This window comes from Hyla sarda, chromosome 3 (assembly GCF_029499605.1).
Source record: "Hyla sarda isolate aHylSar1 chromosome 3, aHylSar1.hap1, whole genome shotgun sequence".
Lineage (NCBI taxonomy): Eukaryota > Metazoa > Chordata > Amphibia > Anura > Hylidae > Hyla > Hyla sarda.
In genome coordinates this window covers 318,626,114-318,653,209 of record NC_079191.1, presented here as the reverse complement: position 1 = coordinate 318,653,209, position 27,096 = coordinate 318,626,114, and the positions used below count along the sequence as shown (strand labels likewise).

The window sequence follows — 27,096 nt, the reverse complement described above, 5'->3', positions numbered from 1 at the left end:
GTCCATGCTGTGGTTCTCTTCTTCAGACAAAATTAACCCCTTAATCACAATGGACGTAAATGTACGTCATGGTGCGGTGGTACTAAACGTACCATGACGTACATTTATGCTCTGCCATGACCGCAAGCATCGGTCCAGTGCTTGCGTCTTGCGCGGCAGGTCCCGGCTGCTATCAGCAGCCAGGGACCCGCCGGTAATGGGGGACATCCGCAATCGCGCTGATGTCCGCCATTAACCCCTCAGATGCCATTAACAATACAGATCACGGCATCTGTGGCAGTCCGGTACTTTAAATGGATGATCGGATCACCCGCATCGCTGCCGCGGGGATCCGAACATCCAGCATGGCAGCCGGAGGTCCCCTCACCTGGCTCCGGCCGTCTCCTGGGGTCTTCTGCTCTGGTCTGATATCAAGCAGCTCAGCTCAGTACTTAGCTCACAATTTGGCGGCCAGATAGTTTGGACCATCCCACCACGATAAGGTGACCTCATTGGGACGGACCCTACACTGAGAATATGCCTCTGTGCAATCAGTTTAACAGGCTTGCAAGGTCTGAGACATCCAGCACCTAATAGAGATGGGTGGGGTGCAAGAGCCAACATGGAGGTAGCCACTCCCCCATATGTATAACACAAACAAGGATAAGTTGGCCAGCACATACTGGTACCGAAACTACTGCATGGACCTGGCATACAGGTGCACTCTGCTAGGCTGAATATACATAAACAGGAGAAAACAGCAGCACACTGCTAGCACAAAGATACAGATAAAACATGAAATGCTATACTGCTACAATGCAAAAAATGCAAAAATGAGGTACTTAGCTCACAATTTGGCTGCCAAATAGTGACAAAAAAAATGTATAAAAATTTAAAAATACTGATAAAAACTACAGATCATGGCGCAAAAAATTAGCCCTCATACCGCCCTGTATACGGAAAAATGAGAACGTTTTATAGGTGGTCAAAATAGGGCAATTTCAAACATACTAATTTTGTTAAAATAGTTTGATTTTTTTTTCAGCGCTACAATTATAAAAAGGCATATAACATGGGTATCATTTTAATCGTATTGACCCACAGAATAAAGAAAACATGTCATTTTAACCGTAAAGGGTACAGCGTGAAAACAAAACCTTCCAAAATTTGCTAAATTGCAGTTTTCTTTTAAAATTTTCCCACATAAATAATATTTTTGTTGTGCCGTACATTTTATGGTAAAATGAGTGATGTCATTACAAAGTAAAATTGGTGATGCAAAAAACAAGGCCTCATATGGGTCTGTGGATGGAAATATAAGAGTTAAGACTTTTAGAAGGCGAGGAGGAAAAAAAAAATGCAAAAATTAAATTGGCCTGGTCCTTAGGGGGTTAAATGGAATTATGAAATGCTAAAGTTAACCCCATCCTGCTCCATGTACATTCACATTATAGGAACTATGCAGTTCCCACAAGTTAAATATGTAAATGTACAACAAATTAATGCTCAAGAAGCTGTGTCTGCTTCATCACTTGCGGCTGTCTGCTGGATACCTCATCACTCACACTGAATGGAACGGTGTTTGAGACAGCATATTTGTGGTCACGTGACATGCGCACCCAACCCAGGAACCAATGGTAGGGGGCGGGTGTGCGCGTGTCAGCTTATGGAGTTGTCTTAGTCTAGCACTGGAAAGTGCTGAGTCATGTAAGCAAAACACAAACTATGGCACTACAGCAGGTTGATTGAGAAGCCAGGAGCATGCACAGAGCCCTGCTCATTTTACCCACACTTCCTGTATTTTGGCTCTGCATAGAGACACAAAGGCAATAGGGACACAACAGCATTTATTTTACCAAAAATATACACATTCTTTCCACGGCAAAACACAGAATTTGGCACTACACCTGGAGCGTGTCATGTAGCCTCAGTGAACAGCACAGATCCCTTATTTTCCGACCACGCTTTCTGTATGTTGTCTCTTCACAGTTACTGCAGGGACAAGGCAGTATTTTTTCACCACAAATACACACATTAATACAAAAATGGTACAGATAAAAACTGCAGATTTTGAGGACAATTTTGAGTTGTGGAGATGGAGATGTCCGGCAAAAATAAACGTATTCCCCTATCCACAGGTTAGGGGATAAGTAGCTGATCGTGGGGTGTCCGAGCGCTGGAACCCCCCCCATTACTTGGATGGGACCCTGGCGCTCACTGAGGAGCTTCTCGCCCTTTTGGCTAAGATCAAGTGTAGTATCTGTTCTTATCAGTGAGCCAATCTCTCACTGATGTAGAATGGAGGCTGCATGGAGGGGACAGGTGTACCAGGACGTTTTGGGATTGGTGCCACAACACCAGTTCAATGGCTGCCCCAATGAGACCTGTTCCTTCCGGGTCTGGTCATTGGGCCAGCGGGGTCTAGAGCCGGGTCCATCTGTGCATCGGGAGTGGTGACTCTGAAGTACCTAAATTCACTAGGGATAGCTTCACTGAGTGAAAGCACTGGAACTTACCATTTTTACCTTTTGGCACTTCACCTCCTGATTGCCGGTGTGAGGTGGTTTTTTGCGCCCCGTGAATCCTTGCGTCGGCTCCTCCCCCAGCCCTCCGAAGATTTCCGAAGCTAGAGCTGGGGGACTGCAGAGCAAGGGGAGAGAGAAGTACACGCTCCCTCCTTCCTCTCCCCTCCCTGAGCTCAGGACGGACGTAGATCTCCACGGGGAGAAATACACGCCCCCTCCCTCATCTCCCCTGCTTGAGCTCTGTCTGTTTTTACTGTACACGGACTGGGGATTCATACACTGCAGGGACTGGGAATAAATCTCTGACTGGGGATGATTTCTATGTGAGGAGGAGGGGGTCCCTGTTATGTGTGTGTGTATGCTGGGAGTTGTAGTCCCTGTTAGGTGTGTGTGTATGCGGGGAGTTGTAGTCCCTGTAAGGTGTGTGTGTGTGTATGCTGGGAGTTGTAGTCCCTGTTAGGTTTGTGTGTGTATCCTGGGAGTTGTAGTCCCTGTAAGGTGTGTGTATGCTTGGAGTTGTAGTCCCTGTTAGGTGTGTGTATGCTGGGAGTTGTAGTCCCTGTTAGGTGTGTGTATGCAGTTGTAGTCCCTGTTTGGTTTGTGTGTGTATGCTGGGAGTTGTAGTCCCTGTTAGGTGTGTATGCTGGGATTTGTAGTCCCTGATAGGTGTGTGTGTATGCTGGGAGTTGTAGTCCCTGTAAGGTGTGTGTATTCTGGGAGTTGTAGTCCCTGTTAGGTGTGTGTATGCTGGCAGTTGTAGTCCCTGTTAGGTGTGTGTATGCTGGGAGTTGTAGTCCCTGTTAGGTGTGTGTATGCCAGTGGTTCCCAAGCAGGGAATGCTGGGAGTTGTAGTCCCTGTTAGGTGTGTGTATGTTGGGAGTTGTAGTCCCTGTTAGGTGTGTGTATGCTGGGAGTTGTAGTCCCTGTTAGGTGTGTGTATGCTGGGAGTTGTAGTCCCTGTTAGGTGTGTGTATGCTGGGAGTTGTAGTCCCTGTTAGGTCTGTGTGTGTATGCTGGCAGTTGTAGTCCCTGTAAGGTGTTTGTATGCTGGCAGTTGTAGTCCCTGTAAGGTGTGTGTATGCTGGGAGTTGTAGTCCCTGTTAGGTGTGTGTATGTTGGGAGTTGTAGTCCCTGTTAGGTGTGTGTGTGTGTATTCTGGGAGTTGTAGTCCCTGTTAGTTGTGTGTATGCCTGTGTTTCCCAACCAGGTAATGCTGGGAGTTGTAGATTTGCAACACCTGGAGGCACCCTGGTTGGGAAACACTGGTGTATGCCCTGTAGAGGTGTAGTTAGTGTACTGTGTATAACGCAGGTTTCCTCGGGATGCAAGGGGGAGGATGGACTGCACGGGCTGGCTTCTACTTTTTCATGGGGTGTTCATTAGCCCCTTACAGAGGACGTAGAAATGCATGGGGTTTGTACAGGACATGGAAATCACTGTATGAACCCTGTGCATTTAAATGTTAGCATTCATACAGGGAAGCAGAGATGCACAGGGTTCATACAGGGAAGCAGAGATGCACGGGGTTCATACAGGGAAGCAGAGATGCACGGGTATGATACAGGGAAGCAGAGATGCACGGGGTTCATACAGGGAAGCAGAGATGCACGGGGTTCATACAGGGAAGCAGAGATGCACGGGGTTCATACAGGGAAGCAGAGATGCACGGGGTTCATACAGGGAAGCAGAGATGCACGGGGTTCATACAGGGAAGCAGAGATGCACGGGGTTTTTACAGTGGTCTTCATGTCAGCGTTTATTGTACTGCAGCTTTGAGAGAAAATCATGTCAGTAGGGACGTACAGGAGAAATAACACTCTAGCATGTACAGCTTCATCCAGGGGAAATTGAGAAGGAGGGGAAAACGGATTTTGGCGGCAGCCACCAATTGAAATCTACACTTGCAGAATTCTGCAAGTGTAGTTTTAGATTAAATCATTATGTGATAGCCTGGGGGAGTAGGGTATTGGGAGTGTAGCTGTGCGGTGACTAAAGGGTGTATGGTTAACCCTTGCTATTCGTAACGCCAGGGTGAGGGCTCCTCTGTAATGCTTGTCCTTTTACTGAAGATTTTATGCAAACTTCACAACAGGAACAGTCTCCTCTACAAATGCAAATTCTCTTGGAGATTGACAAAGGTTGGGACTTTAAGCAATTTAGAGTCTTTAGGATAATATGCGTTGTTCCACTGGATTTAGGGGATTTAGTTGCGGTCCAGTAGTCACGCTAGCTTTAGCGGGGATTAGTTTAGAACTCACGTTTTAGGTTCTGCTGAGGCCGTTAGCTTGTTAGGCCTAGAGTGTCCTTGAAAGTTGTGCAGATCCGTCCTGCTAGTCTGGCATCCACGAGAGCAGTAACCCAAGAGAGCGATCATTGGCATACAGCTCCCTTATATGGGCAGGGGCTGGACTAGTGCTAATTTGTCCATACTGATGTCAATCACCTTCACAGAGGATTATGGGTCCTGCTACGCTAGAAAGGTAAGTATACTATACATTGTATTAAATATACATTATTACCAAATATGTCCATGTATAAACATTACAGAATTAGAGAAGAGGAGAAGCGACTAGGGGCTGTCCCACCTGGGGGACCCTACCTAAGCGTAGTTACTCTGACTTTGGGCCCACCATACAAGGTACGGTATGCAATACGGTACCGGGACACCACAATTAACCTGTCTAGGACCAAGGGCGTACCTGTACGGCCTCAGGGTTTCCGGTCACCACCAGTAACCGGGCGGTGAACGGAACAGGATGCCTGCTGAAATCGTTCAGCAGGCATCCCATGCCAGTGCCTGAGGGGCTCCTGAGCGCCCCACATGTTGGTCATTTCAGACCGGGGATTTGTGGCGATTCCAGGTCAAATGTGTCTTCGGTGACCCAGTAAATCAGGGTGTCCGGGGCTGTCCAAGACAGCTTCGATCACCCTGAAGTGATGGGAGTGAGGTGGCGGGGGTGCCACCACACCTATCTCTGCTATTGGCCGGTCTGAAGTGACCGACCATTAGCAGATCGGGGAGGTGGCGCAAAGGTTAAAGTTCAGTTCCTCCGCTCTGCCCACCCACGGTAGTCCGGGCAGAGCGGGGGAACTGTGATGTGAGCAGCGGTGGCGGTCCCTTACCGACTGCGGGCGAGGATCCTCCTCTAGGTGTGGCGGGCGCGCGATCATGCTGTTGACGGGAGCCAGGAGGTGAGTAGTTGCCTAGCAACATCTGGAGGGCCACAGTTTGGAGATCACTGTACAGTGGTCTCTAAATTGTGGCCATCCAGATGTTGCATAACTACAACTCACAGCATGCACTGACAGACCATACATGCTGGGAGTTGTAGTTTTGCAACAGCTGGAGGCTCACTGGTGGGGAAGCACTGAGTTAGGTTCTGTTACCTAACTGGGTGCTTCCTCACCAGTGGGCCTCCAGCCCAGCTGTGGCAAAACTACAACTCCCAGCATGCACTGATAACCGAAGGGCATGCTGGGAGTTGTAGATATGCAACAGCTGGAGGTACACAAATACAACTCTCAGCATGCCCAGACAGCCATTTGCTGTAGTTATGCAAGATCTGGATGGCTACCATTTAGAGACCACTGCACAGTGATCTCCAAACTGTGGCCCTCCAGATGTTGCTAGGAAAGTACTCTCCTCCTGGCTCCCATCAACAGCACGATCGCTGCCCGCCACACTTAGAGGAGGATCACCGTACGCAATTGGTAAGGGACCTCCACCGCTGCTCACATCACAGTTCCCCCGCTCTGCCCGGACTACCGTGGGTGGGCAGAGCGGAGGAACTGAATTTTAACCCATGCGCCACCTCCACGATCTGCTATTGGTCGGTCCCTTCTGACCGACCAATAGCAGAGATAGGTGGGGTGGCACCCCCGCCACCTCACTCCTATCACTTCAGGATGATTGAACCTGTCTTTGACAGCCCTGAACATCCTTATTTACCGGGTCACCGGAGACACATATGACCTGGAATCGCCACAAATCTCCTGTCTGAATTGACCAACATGGGGGGGCTCAGGAGCCCCCCAGGCATTGGCACGGGATTCCTGCTGAACGATTTCAGCATGCATCCCGTTCCGTTCACCACCCAGTTACCGGTGGTGACCGGAAACCCTGAGGCCGTACAGGTACGCCCTTGATCCTAGACAGGTTAATGATTTATTCTAAAACTCCACTTGCAGAATTCTGCAAGTGTAGATTTCAATTGGCGGCTGCTGCCAAAATCCGTTTTCCCCTCCTTCTCAATTTCCCCTGGATGAAGCTGTACATGCTACAGAGTTATTTCTCCTGTACGTCCCTCCTGACATGATTTTCTCTCAACGCTGCAGTACAATAAATGCTGACATGAAGGCCTCTGTAAAAACCCTGTGCATCTCTGCTTCCCTGTATGAACCCCATGCATCTCTGCTTCCCTGTATGAACCCCGTGCATCTCTGCTTCCCTGTATGAACCCCGTGCATCTCTGCTTCCCTGTATTAACCCCGTGCATCTCTGCTTCCCTGTATGAACCCTGTGCATCTCTGCTTCCCTGTGTGAACCCCATGCATCTCTGCTTCCCTGTATGGACCCTGTGCATCTCTGCTTCCCTGTGTGAACCCAGTGCATCTCTGCTCTCCTGTGTGAACCCCGTGCATCTCTGCTTCCCTGTATGAACTCTGACATATAAATGCACAGGGTTCATACAGTGATGTTCATGTCCTGTACAAACCCCATTCATTTCCATGTCCTTTGTATGGGGCTAATAAACACCCAATGAAATAGCAGAAGCCAGCCTGTGCAGTTCGTCCCCCCCTTGCAGCCCGAGGAAACCTGCGTTATACACAGCACTCTAACATAACTCAGCCCAGGTTGGGATACACTGGTATAGACACACAAAAGGGACTACAACTCCCAGCATGTGTCATTCAGGAGTCTTCAGTCTGTAGTATAACACCAGCATGCTGCCTCTGTAGTCTCCTGGGAGTTGTAGTTCACCACACCTCTACAGGGCATACACCAGTGTTTCCCAACCAGGGTGCCTCCAGGTGTTGCAAATCTACAACTCCCAGCATTACATGGTTGGAAAACACAGGCATACACACACCTAACAGGGACTACAACTCCCAGCATACACACACACACCTAACAGGAACTACAGCTCCCAGCATACACACACACACCTTACAGGGACTACAACTCCCAGCATACACACACACACACACCTAACAGGGTCTACAACTCCCAGCATACACACACACCTAACAGAGGGACTACAACTTCCAGCATACATATACACACATAAAAGGGACTACAACTCCCAGCATACAAACACATAACAGGGACTACAACTCCCAGCATACACACACACACCTAACAGGGACTACAACTCCCAGCATACACACACACACCTAACAGGAACTACAGCTCCCAGCATACACACACACACCTTACAGGGACTACAACTCCCAGCATACACACACACACACACCTAACAGGGTCTACAACTCCCAGCATACACACACACCTAACAGAGGGACTACAACTTCCAGCATACATATACACACATAACAGGGACTACAACTCCCAGCATACAAACACATAACAGGGACTACAACTCCCAGCATACACACACACACCTAACAGGGACTACAACTCCCAGCATACACACACACCTAACAGGGACTACAACTCTCTGCATACATGCGCACATAACAGGGACTACAACTCACAGCACACACACACACACATAACAGGGAACCCCTCCTCCTCACATAGAAATCATCCCCAGTCAGAGATTTATTCCCAGTCCCTGCAGTGTATGAATCCCCAGTCCATCTACAGTAAAAACAGACAGAGCTCAAGCAGAGACGATGAGGGAGGGGGTCTACGGAAGGGGTGTTTGGCCATCAGGTTCCCCACCTCCCTGCAAAAACTCCTGCACGGGGACGGAACCATTTAACGGCTTTGCGAGTAGATACTCTGGTTAATGCCTAGGTGGATGCCAGGACATTTGTGGTCCCTTAGTAGCTTTGGTAAAAAGGGACATTGAACCTGGAACCTCGCAGGTGCCTTTTTGGCTGGAGGGGAAGGGTAAGGTTTGTCGGAGATGGGCTTGCGATAGATTGCATGCTTTGTGAATGTTTTTTTTAGTGTAACAAGTTTGCACTTTTTCTTGCACCTTAGGTGATTAAGAGCACTTTCTTCTGCTCTTAGATAAAGAGGAGCGCATGCTGCCTGCAGCTCCATACATTTCAATTGGAGCGCCAAAAAGACCAGAGTACAGCACTCGAGAATCATCAGCTCTCTCCTAGAAATGGAGGGCGTGGCGTCTACCAGTAGACAATATGCGCTCCTCTCTGAGAGGTCCTGTCCCAAATATCGCGGGGGTCTGAGCTCTGGGATCAGCTACTTAACCATATCCTGGGGATTGGGGATAGGTTTACTTTCACCAGAGTTCTCCTTTAAAAGGGGTACTCTGGTGGAAAACAAATTTTTTTTTTTCATATCAACTGGCTCCAGTAAATTAAACAGATTTGTAAATTACTTAAAAAAAAATCTTAATCCTTCCAGAATGTATCAGCTGCTGTATACTACAGATGAAGTTGATTTGTTCTTTTCAGTCTGACCACAGTGCTCTCTGCTGACACCTCTGTCCATGTCAGGAACTGTCCAGAGTAGGAGCAAATCTCCATAGCAAACCTATCCTACTCTGGACAGTTCCTTACATGGACTGGTGTGTCAGCAGAGAACACTGTGGTCAGACAGAGAAGAAATTCAAAAAGAAAAGAACTTCCTCTTAAGAATATAGCAGCTAAGTACTGGAAGATTAAGATAAAAAAAAAAAAAAATACAAATCTGGCACCAGTTGATTTGGAAAAAAGAGTTTTTCACCAGGGTACCCCTTTAAGTTACTTATGTTCTTACAAAACCTATATAAATTGGGGATAATTGTATTTTTTATGGACCTACAGAATAAAGATAATGGCCCTTATTTACTAAGAGTGTTGGGTTTTTTACGAATGTAAAATGATGTAGGGTTCCTCTCTAATTACTATGTTGATTCACGGATTTACAAGTCTGAAACATTTTCTAACCAGCTTCTTTTTGGTGGAAATTTCCAGCCATTTATTCATAGGATTTTCTGTGAATTCAATTGTAAATAGGGTTGTGAATCCAAGCCCCTTTTCTTGTCGACCACACCCCTTTCCTAAACGAGTACGGTTCTTTTTCGGGTTTGTATGTCTATTTTGGCACAATGCACCAAAAAATCTGATGCGGAAACAATTTGTGGTGCAAATGCACAACCTGAGAAAAGCATTCTGGTTTGCAAAAGTAAATCAGGGCCAATGTGTCATTTTTACTGAAATGGGCTCTGCATAGAAATGGAAGCCCAAAAGTTGCAAAATGGCATTTTTTTTTTTTTTCAATTTCATCTAACAAATATTTTTATTTTATTTTTGTAAAATGGGAAAATAATGTTGATTAGATTTTTTTTTATTAGTGGAGGTTTTTTTTAACAATTATTTTACAAACATTTGTAATTATTTTACTTTACACTTTTTAAGTCGCCATAATTGCAGTTCAGTTAAAGTGAAAGGAACCAAGTTGTTATACCACACATGACTTGAGAACACATGTGGAGCTGTTTTTTTTTTTTTTATTTGTAAGGAATTAGCTCTATTTTTCTATTCCTGGATAACCCCTATAAGCTTTTAGTGTCAGGTCTGATAGCAGACCCTTGTGTCTAGGCTGTTTTCTATTGCTGTCTGTGGAAATTCCATGCCATCGTGCTTCATGTTCTGCCCACCCCTGTTATGTACTGGATATGACTAGCTACCACCTATTGTGTAATAGGTGTGAAGCAACACTGCCCCATGGTTCACTTGCCTTATCTGATGATATAACTGGAGAGTTTTGTAACTATTTCTAATCAGTCGTTCTGAGTTGACACTATGGTGGGCAAAGTTCTTCTACAGATCAGATACATAGAGTGCAAGAGGTTATTCTTTAAGATTAGTGATGTCCTTTCATACAACATATTGGCCCTGATTTACTATGGGTGGAGTGTAGGTTTCTTTGTGGGTTTTAATTCCCTACAATTTTTATCCCACAATATTTACTAAGGTTTCCCTACATTTTACACTTTCCCTACATTTTCTTTTTCACATTTTCTGATCTGTGGGGTTTTTCCTCGGCTCAAATTCACTACATTTTCTGTGGAAACTGTGGAAATGTTGTTTTTTTTGTGAAAATGTCGGGAACAAGCCCCTTTTTCTGTGACCACGCCCCCTTTTGACAATGACCATGCCCCTTTTTCAGGTCTTTGTAAAATGGAGAGTTAATCTGGTTTTTCTCATTTCTGGCACACATTCTGGCGCCACAATCTAGCGCACAACTTGACAAAACATGTCAGGTTTGTAATAGTAAATGGGGGCCATTGTGTAAATCTGAGCTGAAAGAGAGATGCCGGTGCTGGTGAGAGGTTATAGAAGCTAAATACTAAGTAACCTAGCAAGTACATTGTGCCAGTGTAAAAGTGCATAAGAGAGGCAGTGAGCGAGCACACCCCCCGTTGTGAACATGTGAGTATAGCTTTCTATTTTACTATTGCACGGATCCCTCAACATACAATGGATTCAAGTAGGGATCACTGTATATATCACAGTGAGGGATCACTGTATATATGTCGCAAGTTGGCCCTCAAGTCGCATGTGAGGAGGAAGTGCCCCCAGCACACCCCCTCCATGCGAGGCCCTCTCAATCTCTGCAACGGTCAGAATTTAGGCCTCAAATTAGCATGGATCGCTCGGACTCCTGAACTCTCGTATTTAAAGGCAACAATTCATGTCCACATATGGGGTATTTCTGTAGTCAGGAGAAATTGCATTACTTATTTTTGGGGGCTTTTCATCTTTTACCACTTGTGAAAATGAAAAATTGGGGGCTACACCAGCATGTTAATGTAAAAAAATATATATTTTTTTTACTCTTACATGCTGGTGTTGTCCCATATTTTTTATTTCTACAAGTGATAAAAGGAGAAAAGACCCTCAAAATAAGTAATGCACTTTCTCTCGGGTTCAGAAATACCCCATATGTAAACGTAAAATGCTCTGGCACACAACAAGGCTCCGGAGTGAGAGCGCACATGTACATTTGAGGCCTAAATTTGTGATTTCCACAGGGGTTGCTGATAGTTACAGCGGTTCTGACATAAATGCAAAAAAATAAAAATAAAAACACCCACATGTGACCCCATTGTGGAAGCTACACTCCTCACGAAACGTGACAAGGGGGGGGGGGGGTATATTGAGCCTTAACACCCCACAGGTGTTTGACAAATTTCCGTTAAAGTTGGACGTGAAAATGAAAAATTTTATTTTGTTCACTAAAATGCTGGTGTTACCCCAAGTTTTTCATTTTCACAAGAGATAATAGGAAAAAGCCCTCCACAATTTCTTCTGAGTATATAAATACCCCATATGTGGATGTAAAGTGCTCTGCTGGCGAACTACAGGGCTCAGAAGAGAAGGAGCGCCATTGGGCTATTGGAGAGAAAATGTATCCGGAATTGAAGGCCACGTGTGTTTACAAAGCCCCCATGCTGCCAGAACAGTGGACACCCCCACATGTGACCCCATTTTGGAAACTGCACCCCTCAAGGAATGTAATAAGGGGTGCCATGAGTATTTACACCCCACAGGTGTTTTTTGAACAGTGGGCCATGAAAAATTTGCACTACTGATCCAAAGATCTGTCAGATGCCAGTGGGGTGTAAATGCTCACTGCACCTCCTATTACATTCCCTTCTTACACCCCTTATTACATTCCTTATTACATTGGGGTCACATGTGGGGATCCACTGTTCTGGCACCATAGGGGCTTTGTAAATGCACATGGCCCCCAACTTCCATTCCAACCAAATTCTCTCTCCAAAAGCCCAATGGCGCTCCCTCTCTTCTCAACATTGTAGTTTGCCCACAGAGCACTTTACATCCACATATGGGGTAATTCCTTACTCAGAAGAAATAGTGTTACACATTTTGGTGGGCTTTTTCTCCTATTACCCCTTGTGAAAATGAAAAATTTGGGTTTTAGTGAAAAAAATCTTATTTTTCATTTTCACGTCCAACTTTAATGAAAATTCGTCAATCACCTGTAGGGTGTTGAGGCTCACTATACACCTTGTTACATTTCTTGAGGGGTGTAGTTTTCCAAATAGTGTGCCATGTGTTTTTTTTTTTTTTGCTGTTCTGGCACCATGGGGGCTTCCGAAATGCCCCTCAAAAACCATTTCAGCAAAATTCGCTCTCCAAAAGCCCATTGTCGCTCCTTCCCTTCTGAGCCCTCTAGTGCGCTCGCAGAGCACTTTACATCCATGTATGAGGTATTTCCTTACTCAAGAGAAATTGGGTTACATATTTTGGGGGGCTTTTTCTCCTTTTACCTCTTGTAAACATGAAAAAAAAATGGGTCTACAAGAACCTGTTAGTGTAAAAAATGAAGAAATTGTGAATTTTCTCCTCCAATTTTCTTCTTTTCCTGTGAAACACCTAAAGGGTTAACAAACTTTCTGAATGTCATTTTAAATACTTTGACGGGTGCAGTTTTCATAATGGGGTCCATTTTTCTAACAAAGAACCTCAAATTAACTTCAAAACTGAACTAGTATCTGAAAAATTTAGATTTTGAAATTTTCGTGGAAAATTGCTGCTAAAATTGAAGCCCTCTTATGTCTTTAAAAAGTAGAAACTTGTCAACTTTATGATTCCAACATAAAGTAGACATATTGTATATGTGAATCAATATATCATTTATTTGGCATGTCTATTTTCCTTACAAGCCGAGGGTTTCAAAGTTAGAAAAACGCAACATTTTCATGATTTTGGAATTTTTCACCAAGAAATTAAGTTTTGACGAAAATTTACCACCAACTAAAGTAGAATATGTCACAAAAAAACTTTCTCGGAATCAGAATGAGAGGTAAAAGCATCCTAGAGTTATTAATGCATAAAGTGACAGTGGTCAGATGTGCAAAAAGGGGCTCAATCCTTAAGGTGAAAATATGCTGCATCCTTAAGGGGTTAAACTTACAGTGTGCCTAATTACTGTATAATCACATTCCCGCCTGTTGCCCGGTTATCTTCTAGCGCTGTCACAGCACAAAGCAGGGACATGCCATTCCATTCCCTGCTGCTCATTTCCGTACTGGAAAGAGATGAGCAGCCAGGAATGGAAGGACCTGTCCCCCCTGTGCGCTACTTCATTCATTCACCGCCGCCGGTTCCCGACATGTCTCCGCTGCTGCCCTGCTCCAAGTGCAATCAGAACGCTCAGCGAGGACATGTCAATCTATTCCCCACTGCTCATCTCCGTACCCGATGTCGGGCGGCGGTGGGGAATGATTGAAGCAGCGCAAAGGGGGGACAGGTCAGGTACCGTCGGTGACGGGTAATAGAGCGCTATAACAGTGCACAGGGGAGACAGGTCCCTCCATTCTCTGCTTCCCCTCTCTGTCAGTGAGCAGTAGGGAATGGAATGGCATGTCCCTGCTGTGCGCTGTGACAGCACTACAAGATGACCGGGCAGCAGGCGGAGGCGGAGGGGGGGGGGGGGGGTAATTATACATATACACTTGGGGGGAATAAAATTAATATACATAAGTCAGGTGATTATACAGTAATTAGGCACACTGTAGGTTTAAAAACCCTGCCGGGAGCACTGAATGGCTCCTCCGTACCGGCCATTCAAGGCTCCTGGCGAGGAATTTAAGAATGAAAGTAGAAATACATCGTACTTCGCAGGGGAGTGGAGCATGCCGCCCACTCCCCTGTTTAATAACTTCTGATCGTGGGGGCATGGCCTGGATGCGCATGGTGGAGGACGCTTGATTTGTGAGCTGCGTCTGAATCCGTTATACTAGCAGCACACACAGACTATAACTTACCAAAATCGCTTCCAGCTGTGGCTGTCCTGGGTTGTGATACGGCATGGCTCGCACGAAAAAGGGGAAGAAAAGCCTGATAAAGCTGACCCAGTTCTTCCCTGCTGCGGACTCACAAGATGACACTGGCGGCCTGTCTGCTGCTGGCGTGACTATCGCTTCCCCTCAAGGGAGCTCCCCAGTCTCCAGAACGACTCATTCTCCGAGCGGAGCCTCCTCTCCGAACTCCGAGGGCTCAGTACCCACGAGCTCACCGCTACACTGCCTGCCGGCCTCTCAGGGGGAATCACCTACCTCAGCTTCACAGTGGCCCGCTGCGACCTCCAGCTCCTCGCCTTGCGGCCTGGCCGCAGCACTCACGGAGGCAGCCTTGCTTGCTGTGGCGGCAGACCTCACTTCCACCAGTAGAAGCGAAATCAGAGCGGCGGTGTCCAGCATTCAGCAGGAGCTTCTCTCCCTTGGGTCCCGCACCTCGCACGTGGAGAAAAAAATGGGGGAACTTACCTCTGCTCACAACACAGTAGTGGACAGTGTTACTGCTCTAGAGGGCGAGGTGGCGGCTCTCCGCTCATTGTACAGCTGAGTCATATGCTATGTCGTGCCTGTTCTGTTTTCGCTAGAGGTACACTGCCGCTACTGTTCTCTCCCCCATTATTCTGGGTTTTCAAATTGCCTCATTGAATGTTAAGGGTCTCAATTCCCCTTACAAGAGGCCTCTCGTATGGGCCGCAGCTAAGCGTTTGGGTGCGGATATTTTGTGTTTGCAGGAAACACACGTGTCGGAGCTAGACTCCACCACAGGGCCTTCCCTCATATTTTTTTCTCCCACGCTACTCATAAAAAACGGGGGGTTGCCCAAACACTATTGCAGTTTCGGATGTAGTGGTGGAGACGGACAGTGGCGGCAGATTGCTTGCTCAATGCAGTTGCGTATACCTTAGTAGTAGTTTATGCTCCAAATAGGAAGCAACATGCCTTTATTAAACATGCACTTAATAAGGTGGCGAGCTCCGGTGCCTCTCCTCGTCTTCTTATGGTGGGCGATTTTAATGCTACATTATGGCCGTCTATGGACTCTACCTCCTTGACTGGTTGCGCTGAGCCTACTCCTATTTTTCACACTATCTCCCGTAGAGAACTGTTCGATGTCTGGAGAATGCATCATCCTATTAGCCGAGATTCAACATATTTTTCCCACCCCCATTCCGTATATACCCGCATAGATTTTTTTTTTTTTAGTCCTCCGCTCTGTTTCGAACCCTCAAATTCACACGATCACTTGGTCGGACCATGCACCTATTACCCTTAAGATAGAGGAGCACAGCTCCTCCCCGAGTAAGTCATTATGGCGTGCTAGCCCGTATGTCCTCCAGCACTCGACGTACCTCCCCAAATTACGAGAGGCTATCACCTCCTTTTTTGATTGCAATGTGGGGTCGGTAGGGAATGTGTCCACATTGTGGTGCGCATTAAAGGCCACCATTAGATGCGCAATTATTAGTCAGTCTGCCCACCACGGAAGACAAGTGAGAAAAAAATGGCTTACCTTATAATTGGAGCTTGCTGATCTACACAGGCGCAATAAAGGGTTGTCTCCTCTCCCCCCCCCCCCCCCTTCTATTTACCCTTGTCATGGAACCCTTTGCTGAAAAAGTCAGAAGCAACCCCTCCATAACTGGGATTAAGGTTGGTGGAATTGAACACAAAATTAGTCTCTTTGCTGATGACGTCCTGATCGTGTTGACTCACCCTCTTGTTTCCCTACCTTGTGTATTCTCTCTTATTGACCTATTTAGCGCTGCCAGTCTTTATAAACTCAACATCTCCAAATCCACTTTCCTTCCCTTACAACTAGAGCCTGCTGACTGACATTCAATCCTTTTTGGGCCGTTATCTCTTCCAATGGGCTTCCACTGGTTTCACCTATCTCGGTGTCTTCCTTACTCCTTCTGCCTCTGCTCTTGTCCCTTTTAATCTTTCTAAACTAATCACCCAGCTTTCCAGAGACATCACACGATACTCCCGCATTCCTCTCTCCTGGTCCGGTCGTATTGCTGTAGCGAAAATGTTTCTACTGTCTAGTATACTTTACCTGTTTCGTAACTTACCGGTCAAATTCCCACTTGCGTCAATTAGACGTCTTCAATCACATCTCATGACTTATATGGCAGGGGCGGCGGGCAAGAGTGTCGGCCAGATTGCTTTACCTTCCGACCACATTGGGGGGCCTGAGTTGTCCTGATTTACTTAACTACTGCAGGGCAGCTCACCTAGTTGGTCTTCACCAATGGTGGAAGCCTAATTCAGATGCTGCATGGATTACTATGGAAACGGTCATAAATGAGGTCCCCTCCTTGCATCTTTTACTGTGGAAAATGGCAATCACCAAATCCCCTATTCCATCCTTTAGCCCAACTGTCTCTGCTAGTCTCGATATCAGGCTCTTTGCCTTATCTTCCCATCTCCTTTCCCTGACTTCTTTTTCCTCCACTCCTCTTTCTGTTCTTTCTCTCCTCCACCCTCATGTCTAATTTTCCAATTAGTCTGAGAGGGGTATCGAATGCCTGGGGGATATTTGTAGTCAGGGGGCTCTATTACCTTTTTGATGACATTAGGGCTCGATTTTTGATATCTCCACAAGATTTCTATGAATATCTCCAGTTACGCCATCTTTTATCTTATCACACCTGGCCTGACAATGTGGGGGACATGCTGTACACATCGCATTTCAATAGTCATACAGGTACGAAAGGAGGGGTTTCAGTAGCTTATCGTTCCTTACAACGTAGGTCTGCTCCTGCATCGTTTCCTTTTCAATCATCCTGGGAAAAAGACTTGGGTACCTCTATTAGCAAAGATCAGTGGTCCTCTATCTATGCTCTACCATTTCAGCTGTCTAAATGTTCTATCTTTGTGGAGTCTTCACGAAAGCTATTATATCGATGGTATTATACCCCTGACCGTTTGGCTCCCATATACCCTGCTTCCGACCCAACGTGTTGGAGGTGTGGCCATCAACTGGTGGACTTGCCCAATTATTGCTCCATTCTGGAACTCTATTTTTGAAATACTTTCACAAACTTTTCATTTGCCTGTACCCCAAAGTCCAGGCATGGCATTGATCTCCCTCTATCTTCAGGATCTCCCATAAAACTCTCGCACCATTGCCTTCCACGTGTTCACAACCGCATGTACCCTCATTACCACCTTATGGAAATCTGCAGAGGTCCCCGATATCCATCACTTGGTGGCGAAAGTGGACTTTTCTTGTTCTATGGAACGGTTAGTGGCAGCCCGCACAGGAAAAGAACTGCAATTAATTCAACGGTGGGACAGATGGCTGCACTCTGGATTCAGCAAAGCCACCTGAGAACATTGTTTCCTGATCCAGAGGACATAACACCTCTATCTCTGTCTTTAAGATTTCGTTATTTGGATATTCGTAGTTGATACCTCAAAGCTAATTTTGCTAGAGTTTTTTTTAATGTCCAGTCGGCATATGCACATTTCTTTCGGGTGTACTACTGTTTATGTTTTTATTTTATGTTTTCAGTCCGTTCCCTCTTCCCTAACTCTCCCCTTGCTCCCTCCCCCCCTCTCTCCCTTCCCCTCCTGATTCCCAATTTCCCTCACTTTTTTGTTTGCTTTATAATTTTGTACTGCTGTTCTGTTATCTTGGGCATTGCATGCCTATTTGTATGTATTATTTTTATCTTTATTCTCCAATAAAAAGAAGTTTCGATAAAAAAAATAAAAATTACTTCTGATCACATCGGGTCTCAGAAGTGAGACCCAGTGCGATCAATCCTTCAGCCGCTGTACTTCAACCCCCATCATGGAACGGAGTATGTTCCATGATGGTGTAGTAGTACAAACACTAATGTAGCCTCCCTAGCTACCGGCAGACTCCCGCAGCTGGGGAACTACTACTCCCATCATGGAAAGGAGTCTGTTCCATGATGGGAGTAGAAGGAGTCCCTCAGCACTGCAGGAGTCTGCTGATGTCACCTCTTCTCAGAAGTAATAACGGATATTATAAACCATGTCCAAACGGATGACATTAACCCCTTAAGTACGAGCGCCATAAATGTACGGCGCTGCTAAGAAGTTCTTAGCGCACATCGCCGTACATTTACGGCGCAGCTTTCCTTGATCACCGCATCTCTGGAAAGCCCCATTCACCCTTACCCAGCAGGAGTGAGGTGGCACCGGTGCCACCTCACGATCATGTGGTTGATCGGTCGGAATGACCGACCAATCACGGACCTGCTGGGAACAGCGATTGGAGCGGAGATCGGCGCCGGCAAGTGTCTCCTACCTTGCCCTGGTCCGACGGGGGTCCCCTCATGTGCGGTGGCGGCGACAGGAGCAGCAGGATCGTACCCGGCGGCAGGATACAGCATGAGGCGAGGCCTGTTCACCTCCTACTGTTGCTTAGCAACAACCCGCAGCATACAAAGCCATAGGGCATGCTGGGAGTTGTAGTTTTGCAACAGCTGGAGTTCCAACTACAACTCCCAGCATGCCCTTTGGTAGTCTGTGCATGCTGGGGGTTGTAGTTTTGCAACAGCTGGAGGCACACTTTTTCTAAGAAAAAGTGTGCATTCACAGTTTCATAACTACAACTCCCAGCATGCACAGACTACCAAAGGGCATGCTGGGAGTTGTAGCAGTGTGCCTTCAGCTGTTGCAAAACTACAGCTCTCAGCATGCCCTTCGACTGTCAATGCATACGGATTGTTGCAGTTTTGCAACAGCTGGAGACAGATTGGTTGTGAAACACTCTGTTACCTAACTCAGTGTTTCGCAACCAATGTGCCTCCAGCTGTTACATAACTACAACTCCCAGCATGTATGGTCTGTCAGTGCATGCTGGGAGTTGTAGTTGTGCAACAGCTGGAGGTTCCCCCCTCCCCATGTGAATGTACAGGTTACATTCACACGGGTGGGTTTACAGCAAATTTTCTGCTGCAAGTTTGAGATGCGGCAAATTTTCTGCCACAGCTCAAACTCCCAGCTCAAACTAACTGTAAATCTGATCGTGTTAATGTACCCTAAAAACTCTACACTACACAACATAAAAAGTAATACACTACATATACACATACCCCTACACAGTCCCCCCACAGTAAAAAAAAAATAATGTCTTGTACGGCACTGTTTCCAAAACAGAGCCTCCAGCTGTTGAAAAACAACAACTCCCAGTATTGCCAGACAGCTACTGACTCTCCAGGCATGCTGGGAGTTTTGCAACAGCTGGAGACACCCTGTTTGGGAAACACTGCTGTGGGGTATTTTTGTGGCTGATTCAAATCCCCAATTTAGGCCTCAAATGCGCATGGCGCTCCCTAGCTTTGAAGCCCTGTCGTATTTCAAGGAAACAGTTTGGGGCCACATATGGGGTATTTACATACTTGGGAGAAATTGCGTAACAAACTTTGGGGGGCTTTTTCTCCTTTTACCCCTTATGAAAAGGTAAAGTTGGGGTCTACACCAGCCTGTTAATGTAAAAAAAAAAAAAAAAGTGGTAAAAGGAAAATAAGACCCCCAAAATTTGTAACACAATTTCTCCTGAATATGGAAATACCCCATATGTGGGCGTAAAATTTTCTGCGGACGCACAACAAGGCTCAGGAGTGAGAGTGCACTATGTACATTTGAGGTCTAAATTGGTGATTTGCACAGGGGGGGGGGCTGATTTTACAGCGGTTCTGACATAAACGCAAAACAAAAAATACCCACGTGTGACCACATTTTGGAAACTACACCCCTCACTGAATGTAACAAGGGGTATAGTGAGCCTTAACACCCCACAGGTGTTTGACAAATTTTCGTTAAATTTGGATGTGAAAATGCTGGTGTTACCCTACATTTTTAATTTTCACAAGGGAGAATTGGAAAAAAGCCCCCAAAAATTTGTAACCCCATTTCTTCTGAGTGAGAACATACCCCATATGTGGATGTAAGGTGCTCTGCTGGCGCACTACAATGCTCAGAAGAGAAGGAGCGCCATTGGGATTTTGGAGAGAGAATGTGTCCGAAATTGAAGGCCATGTGTGTTTACAAAGCCCCCATAGTGCCATAACAGTGGACCCCCCCCCCACATGTCACCACATTTTGGAAACAACACCCCTCATGTAATGTAATAAGGGGTGCAGTGAGCATTTACGCCCCACAGGTGTCTGACAGATTTTTGGAACAGTGGTCCGTGAAAATGAAAAATGCCAGTGGGGTGTAAATGTTCACTGCACCGCTTATTAAATTCTGTGAGGGGTGTAGTTTCCAAAATGGGGTCACATGTGGGGGGGGATTCGTAAACGCACATGTCCCCCGACTTCTATTCCAGCCAAATTCTATCACCAAACGCTCAATGGCGCTCCTTCTCTTCTGAGCATTGTAGTTCGCCCGCAGAGCAATTTACATCCACATATGGCGTATTTCCATACTCAGAAGAAATGGGGTTACACATTTTGGGAGGCTTTTTCTCCAATTACCCCTTGTGAAAATGAAAAATTTGGGTTCCCGTCAGCATTTTTGTGAAAAAAGTCAAATTTTTCATTTTCCTGTCCAACTTTAGCGGAAATTTGTCAAACATCTGTCGAGTGTTAAGGCTCATTGTACCCCTTGTTACGTTGCTTGAGGGGTGTAGTTTCCAAAATAGTATGCCATGTGGTTTGTTTTTTTTTTGTTCTGGCACCATAGGGGCTTCCTAAATGCGACATTCCCCCCCAAAAACCATTTCCGCAAAATTTGCTTTCCAAAAGCCAAATGTGACTTCTCTTCTGAGCATTGTAGTGCACCAGCAGTGCACTTGACGTCCACACATGGGGTATTTCCATATTTTGGGTGGCATTTTCTCCTATAACCCCTTTCAAAAATGTTAAATTTGGGGGAAAAACAGCATTTTAGTGAATTTTTTTTTTTTCCATTTACACATCCGACTTTAACGAAAAGTCGTCAAACACCTGTGGGGTGTTGGCTCACTGTACCCCTTGTTACGTTCCTTGAGGGGTGTAGTTTCCAAAATGATATGCCATGTTGCTTTTTTCTTTTTTTTGGCTGTTCTGGCACCAGAGGGGCTTACTAAATGTGACATGCTCCCCAAAAACCATTTCCGAAAAACTTACTCTCCAAAATCCCATTGTCGCTCCTTCCCTTCGCAGGCCTTGTAGTGCACCCACAGAGCACTTGACATCCACCTATGAGGTATTTCCTTACTCAAGAGAAATTGGGTTGCAAATTTTGGGGGGCTTTTTCTCCTTTTACTCCTTGAACAATTTCAAAAACTGGGTGTACAAGAATATGTGAGTGTAAAAAATGAAGATTTTGAATTTTCTCCTTCAGTTTGCTTCTATTCCTATGAAACACCTAAAGGGTTAACACACTTTCTGAATGTCATTTTGAATACTTTGGGGGGGGGGGGGGGAGTTTTTTTATAATGGGGTCATTTATGGGGTATTTTTAATATGAAGACCCCACAAATCCACTTCAAAACTGAACTGGTCCCTGAAAAATTCTGATTTTGAAAGTTTTGTGAAAAATTTGAAAATTGCTGCTGAACTTTGAAGCCCTCTGATGTCTTCCAAAAGTAAAAACATGTCAACTTTATGAGGCAAATATAGACATATTGTATGTGTGAATCAATATATAATTTATCTGGAATATCTATTTTCCTTACAAGCAGAGAGTTTCAACGTTTAGAAAAATGCAAAATTTTCATGAAATTTTGGGATTTTTCACCAAGAAAGGATGCAAGTAACGATGAAAATTTACCACTGTGTTAAAGTAGAATATATGTCACAAAAAAACTCTGAATCAAAATAATCGGTAAAAGCATCCCAGAGTTATTAATGCATAAAGTGATAGTGGTCATAATTGCACAAAAGGACTGCGTCCTTAAGGGTAAAAAGGTCTCATTCCTTAAGGGGTTAAAGGCTCATCCGTTTGACATAGACTTCAATGTTAAAATTTTAACGGCCGTTATTCCACCATTATTTTTGATGGAAGAAAAGTTAGTGCATGTGCCTTTTTTTCTTCCATGACCAATAATGTCCGTTATTCATGACTGGCTATAACGGGTCATAACGGAAGATGAAAAAATCCCATAGACTTTAATGGGATTTTGTAACGGCCGTTTAACATAGTTTTTTTAAGGCTTTTCTAACGGTAGTTTATAACGGGTCTTTTAACAGAGCAACTTTATAGTGCAGGGGTGTGGAAATTTCATAAAAAAAACTACTTGTCCATGGGACTAAAAGGGAGCAAAATCTATTGTCCCTCATGACGAGCCACTTGTCCGGGCCAAGTTTTGCTTTTACACTTTCGTTTTTTCCTCCTCGCCCTGTAATAGCCATAATTAACTACTATAATTATTATTATTAATCATTTTTCGATAACATATTCTCTGAAACTAAAAAATAAAAATATTGGTAAAGTGAAATTGAAATAGTAAAATATAATTTAGCAAATTTGGTAATTTTCTTTTCTACGTTAGTTGAGCTAACATGTTATTTTGATACTTTAGGTTGTCCTGATTATAGCAATACCAGATTCGTATAGTTTCCTGAACTTTTATGAATTTTTTTTTAACTGCCATTTTCTGACCCCAGTAGCGTTTTTTTTCCCGCCTACTTTTTTCGCATACGCATCGCTATAATCTGTTTTTTGTATCGGTACCATTTTGGTATTGATATGACCCCACTAGCCCACCAGGGAGCATTCACATGCAGCGGCAGTCTAAAGGGTTAATAGCCAGCTGTGGCAATTGGGATCGCCGCTTGCTGGCTATTAGCTCAGCTACTGACAGCTGGGGATTGCAGAGTATGGAGCGGGCAGGAGTCAGGAGCCCGCTCCATACACTCCTCTGAGCGCCGCCGTGCTTGTCGGGGGCCTCTCCGGTCCAGCCCTGCTTGCCTGAAGCAGGGCTAAGGGCCTGAAAAATTCACCTGCAACTGCATGTCCCGGGCATCGGGCGATAGGAATTCCACATCCGTGTAGCGTGAAAGGGGCCTAACTGCTAACTAGATCAACACTGGCTTGCACTGCACTAGTTACATTCTTGCATATTGTAAAGGCCATAGTGATCATATTCTGATATGCATTTCATTTATGATAAGACTTGCCACTAAGTCTCCTGGTTTTCCATTATAGTCTTACATCTTTACTGCTAATTAAAAGTAAATGGGGAAACCACCTAGAATGATGTTTTATAAATGTTTAGATAAACATTTGACACAGAGGCATCTGTATTCTGAATGTACATTTTGTTTATTAGTACAGGTTTTATGGTGAACCAGTGGTGAAGGCCTGTGTTGAGAATGGAGCACACTTTGTTGATATCAGTGGAGAATCTCAAGTAAGTCTTATATTTTCACACTCTTATAATGGTTTATGTGCTCATCACAGTATATGTCTCATTTTTATTAATTTTTTTAGTTTGGGAGTACTCAAGGTTACTGATACATTTGCATACACTGCGGGGAGTTGTGATATGAAACAAAAGAAGCCATACTCCCCAGAATAATTTCCCCTTTTATTTCCAGCGTTGCCTTTTTTCACAAAACTGATGTACCTGTATATACACAAGACCACTGAGGTCAGTGATAATCTGCAACAATGATGTGGGTATATGACCACATTATTGCTGTAGCCAAATAAACTAAGCCTTGTAGAAGGGGTGAAACTGAGGTGCTGGAAGTGGTGGAAGATTAAACTGGTATTACTAGGAGTATAGACTAGTGCTTTTGTTTTCAGCCTTTTTTTAAATTAATATTACAACTTATGGCTTTGGCCTAATTTTTTTTATTACTTGGAAAATCCCATTTAAGCATAGATTTATCTTTGCACTTTATTTACATGTATAATATACTAAGTGTCCTACAAAAAAAGGTACCGTACTTTTAAGGGGTACCAGACTCCTTCCAGCATCAGGTACTTGTACACTGTGCCAATGAAGTTGAGGAGAATACTCCTTGCTTTATTATGCATGCGTAATGAAGGGAGACGTACTCTCCCCAGCTTCATCCGTTCAATTACTAAAAGGGAGGGAATGCAGCATGATGTTCTCCCCTTGGGTTAATCCCCCACATTGTGAAGATGCCAGAAGCAGGGTGAGGGAGTCCAAACTTCAACCCCTGTTAGTTTGCATTTGAACCGGATAGTGGGGCTGGGTTTTATAATATTGGTTTTGGGACACTAAATCCCAGCTGGGCACCATTTCCTTGACGTCTGACTTATGGATCCAATACAGGGGCACCCAGCAAACAAACACCTATTGCATCGTGCATATATTTTTTTTAACAATGGCAGCCTATGGGTGTTATGTATCACTGCATGTTGTACATGCCGTATGTACTTCAGTAAACAAAGCCTAACACTTATAATGAAGTGCTATATATTTTTTTTTTTATGTGCTAGAATTTGTTTATGTATAATTTTGTAGTTGGATATTCCTGCACAATGTTTAATCTCTAATGTTCTCTCAACAGTTCCTGGAATCAATGGCTCTGAAGTATGACAAGCAGGCTGCAGACAACGGGGTATATATTGTTGGCAGCAGCGGTTTTGACTCCATTCCTGCTGATCTCGGAGTTATATTTACTAGAAACAGCATACAAGGTAAATAATATGTTAACTTTTTATTTTCATAAATTAAAGGTTTTCAAGGACCAATATGACTGATGGCCTATCCACACAATGGTGGAGATTTATCAAAACCTGTGGAGAGGAAAAGTTGCCCATAGGAACCAGTTAGATTGCTTCTTTCATTTTGCAGAGGCCTTGTTAAAAATGAAAGAAGCGATCTGACAAATCTCCTACAATAAGCCTATCCACACATTAATTGCTCATCGGTGGCTGTTTGGTGCTTCACACCACGCAGTTACAAGGACCAGGAGCTGTAGTAACCCTGTGTCACCACTATACAAAGGACAGTATAAATACATTGCATCACGTTGGGTGTAATGTTGATGGTTCTAAAGAAAATCCTTTTTTTTTCTAATTTGCAGGAACCTTGACAGCTGTAGAAAGTTTTTTGTCCTTAAAGTCTGGATCAGAGGTTAGTTTCATTTTTTCTTTTATAAATCAGTGTGCATTCTTAGTTAGTAAAATGCAAGTGCAATCCAGGATACTAGGTTAAAAAAAATCACTTAGTTGCCTTGGAATTATAAGCTAAAACATTTTTGAGCCAGTTGATATGTTTTGGTCTTTATATTAAAAATCAAGGTTGTTACACATAAATAATTTATTCTGGACTGTGAATTGACAGGTGGAAGCATCTACACTAGACTGTGAAGTGATTGGCAGGCCAAAGAAATAACTTATGTAGGAGAGTCACATTATTTTTGTCACTTTGAACCATTTATTTGCCATCTGGACTCCTGGAAAAAATTTGCTTTAATCATATATGACAGATAAGTGTCCACAGTTTGCAAGCATAATTCTTATAGCTTCAGTGGAATAATTTGTGTTGGTATACAGACATTCCATTACGAAATAGAAAGAACTCCTTGTATGACAGCTATGCAGGCACATATGGCACTAGCTAAGCACATGCCACAGTATGGATCAATCTATCTTTTGACTATGCTTCAAAAGTATTGCATCCAAAGAGTCCATTCCTAGTCAGATTTCCAGAGGTTAAGTTATTTTCTAGTCATTTATTCTCTCATACATTTTTTCCCATGGTTGATAGAGTAGTATTAGGGTACATTCACATTTACAGGATCTGCTGCAGATCCTGCACATGTACAGGATCTGCTGCTTTTAACCCCTCAACGACGCCGGACGTAAATGTACATCCTGGTGAGCTGGTACTTAACGCACCAGGACGTACATTTATGTCCTAGCCATAACCGTGAGCATCGGAACGATGCTCGGGTCATGCACGGCAGGTCCCGGCCAGGGACCCGCCGGTAATGGCGGACATCCGCGATCATGCGGATGTCCGCCATTAGCCCCTCAGATGCCGTGATCAATACAGATCACGGCATCTGCAGCATTGCGGACACTAAAATGGATGATCGGATCGACTGCAGCGCTGATCGAGCAGACCAGAGCAGAAGATGACCGATAATACTGATCAGTGCTATGTCCTATGCATAGCACTGAACAGTATTAGCAATCGAATGATTGCTATAAATAGTCCCCTATGGGGACTATTAAAGTGTAAAAATAAAAGTAAAAAAAAAAAATTTGACAAAACCCCCTCCCCCAATAAAAACGTAAATCGTCCCATTTTCCCTATTTCACCCTCAAAAAGTGTAAAAAAATAAAAACTGAAAAAAAATTTATATACATATTTGGTATCACCGAGTGGGTAAATATCCCAACTATTAAAATAAAATCCGCGCGCTTATACGGAAAAATGAAAAAGTTGTAGGTCTTCAAAATAGGGGGATTTCAAACGTACTAATTTGGTTAAACAGTTTGCGATATTTTTTTTTAAGCGCAACAGTAATAGAAAAGTATGTTATTATGGGTATCATTTTAATCGTATTGACCCAAAGAACACAATTCATTTTTACCGTAAATTGTACGGCGTGAAAACAAAACCTTTCAAAATTTGGAAAATTGCGGTTTTCTTTTTAATTTCCCCACACAAATAGTATTTATTTGGTTTTGCCATACATTTTATGGTAAAGTGAGTGATGGCATTACAACGG

At 44.4% G+C, this 27,096-nt stretch overlaps 1 protein-coding gene and 1 pseudogene across 1 annotated transcript in view; both read left to right on the top strand.

Moving 5' to 3' along the window:
- Positions 1–27,096, top strand: part of LOC130362527 (saccharopine dehydrogenase-like oxidoreductase) — a 72,360-nt gene that overhangs the window by 6,542 nt on the left and 38,722 nt on the right. Inside the window, exons 3-5 of the mRNA XM_056567165.1 lie at positions 23,709–23,789; positions 24,922–25,051; positions 25,441–25,490. Coding sequence (XP_056423140.1) covers positions 23,709–23,789; positions 24,922–25,051; positions 25,441–25,490 — 261 coding nt within the window. The remainder of the gene's footprint in view (positions 1–23,708; positions 23,790–24,921; positions 25,052–25,440; positions 25,491–27,096) is intronic.
- Positions 2,201–2,318, top strand: LOC130363355 (U2 spliceosomal RNA; annotated as a pseudogene).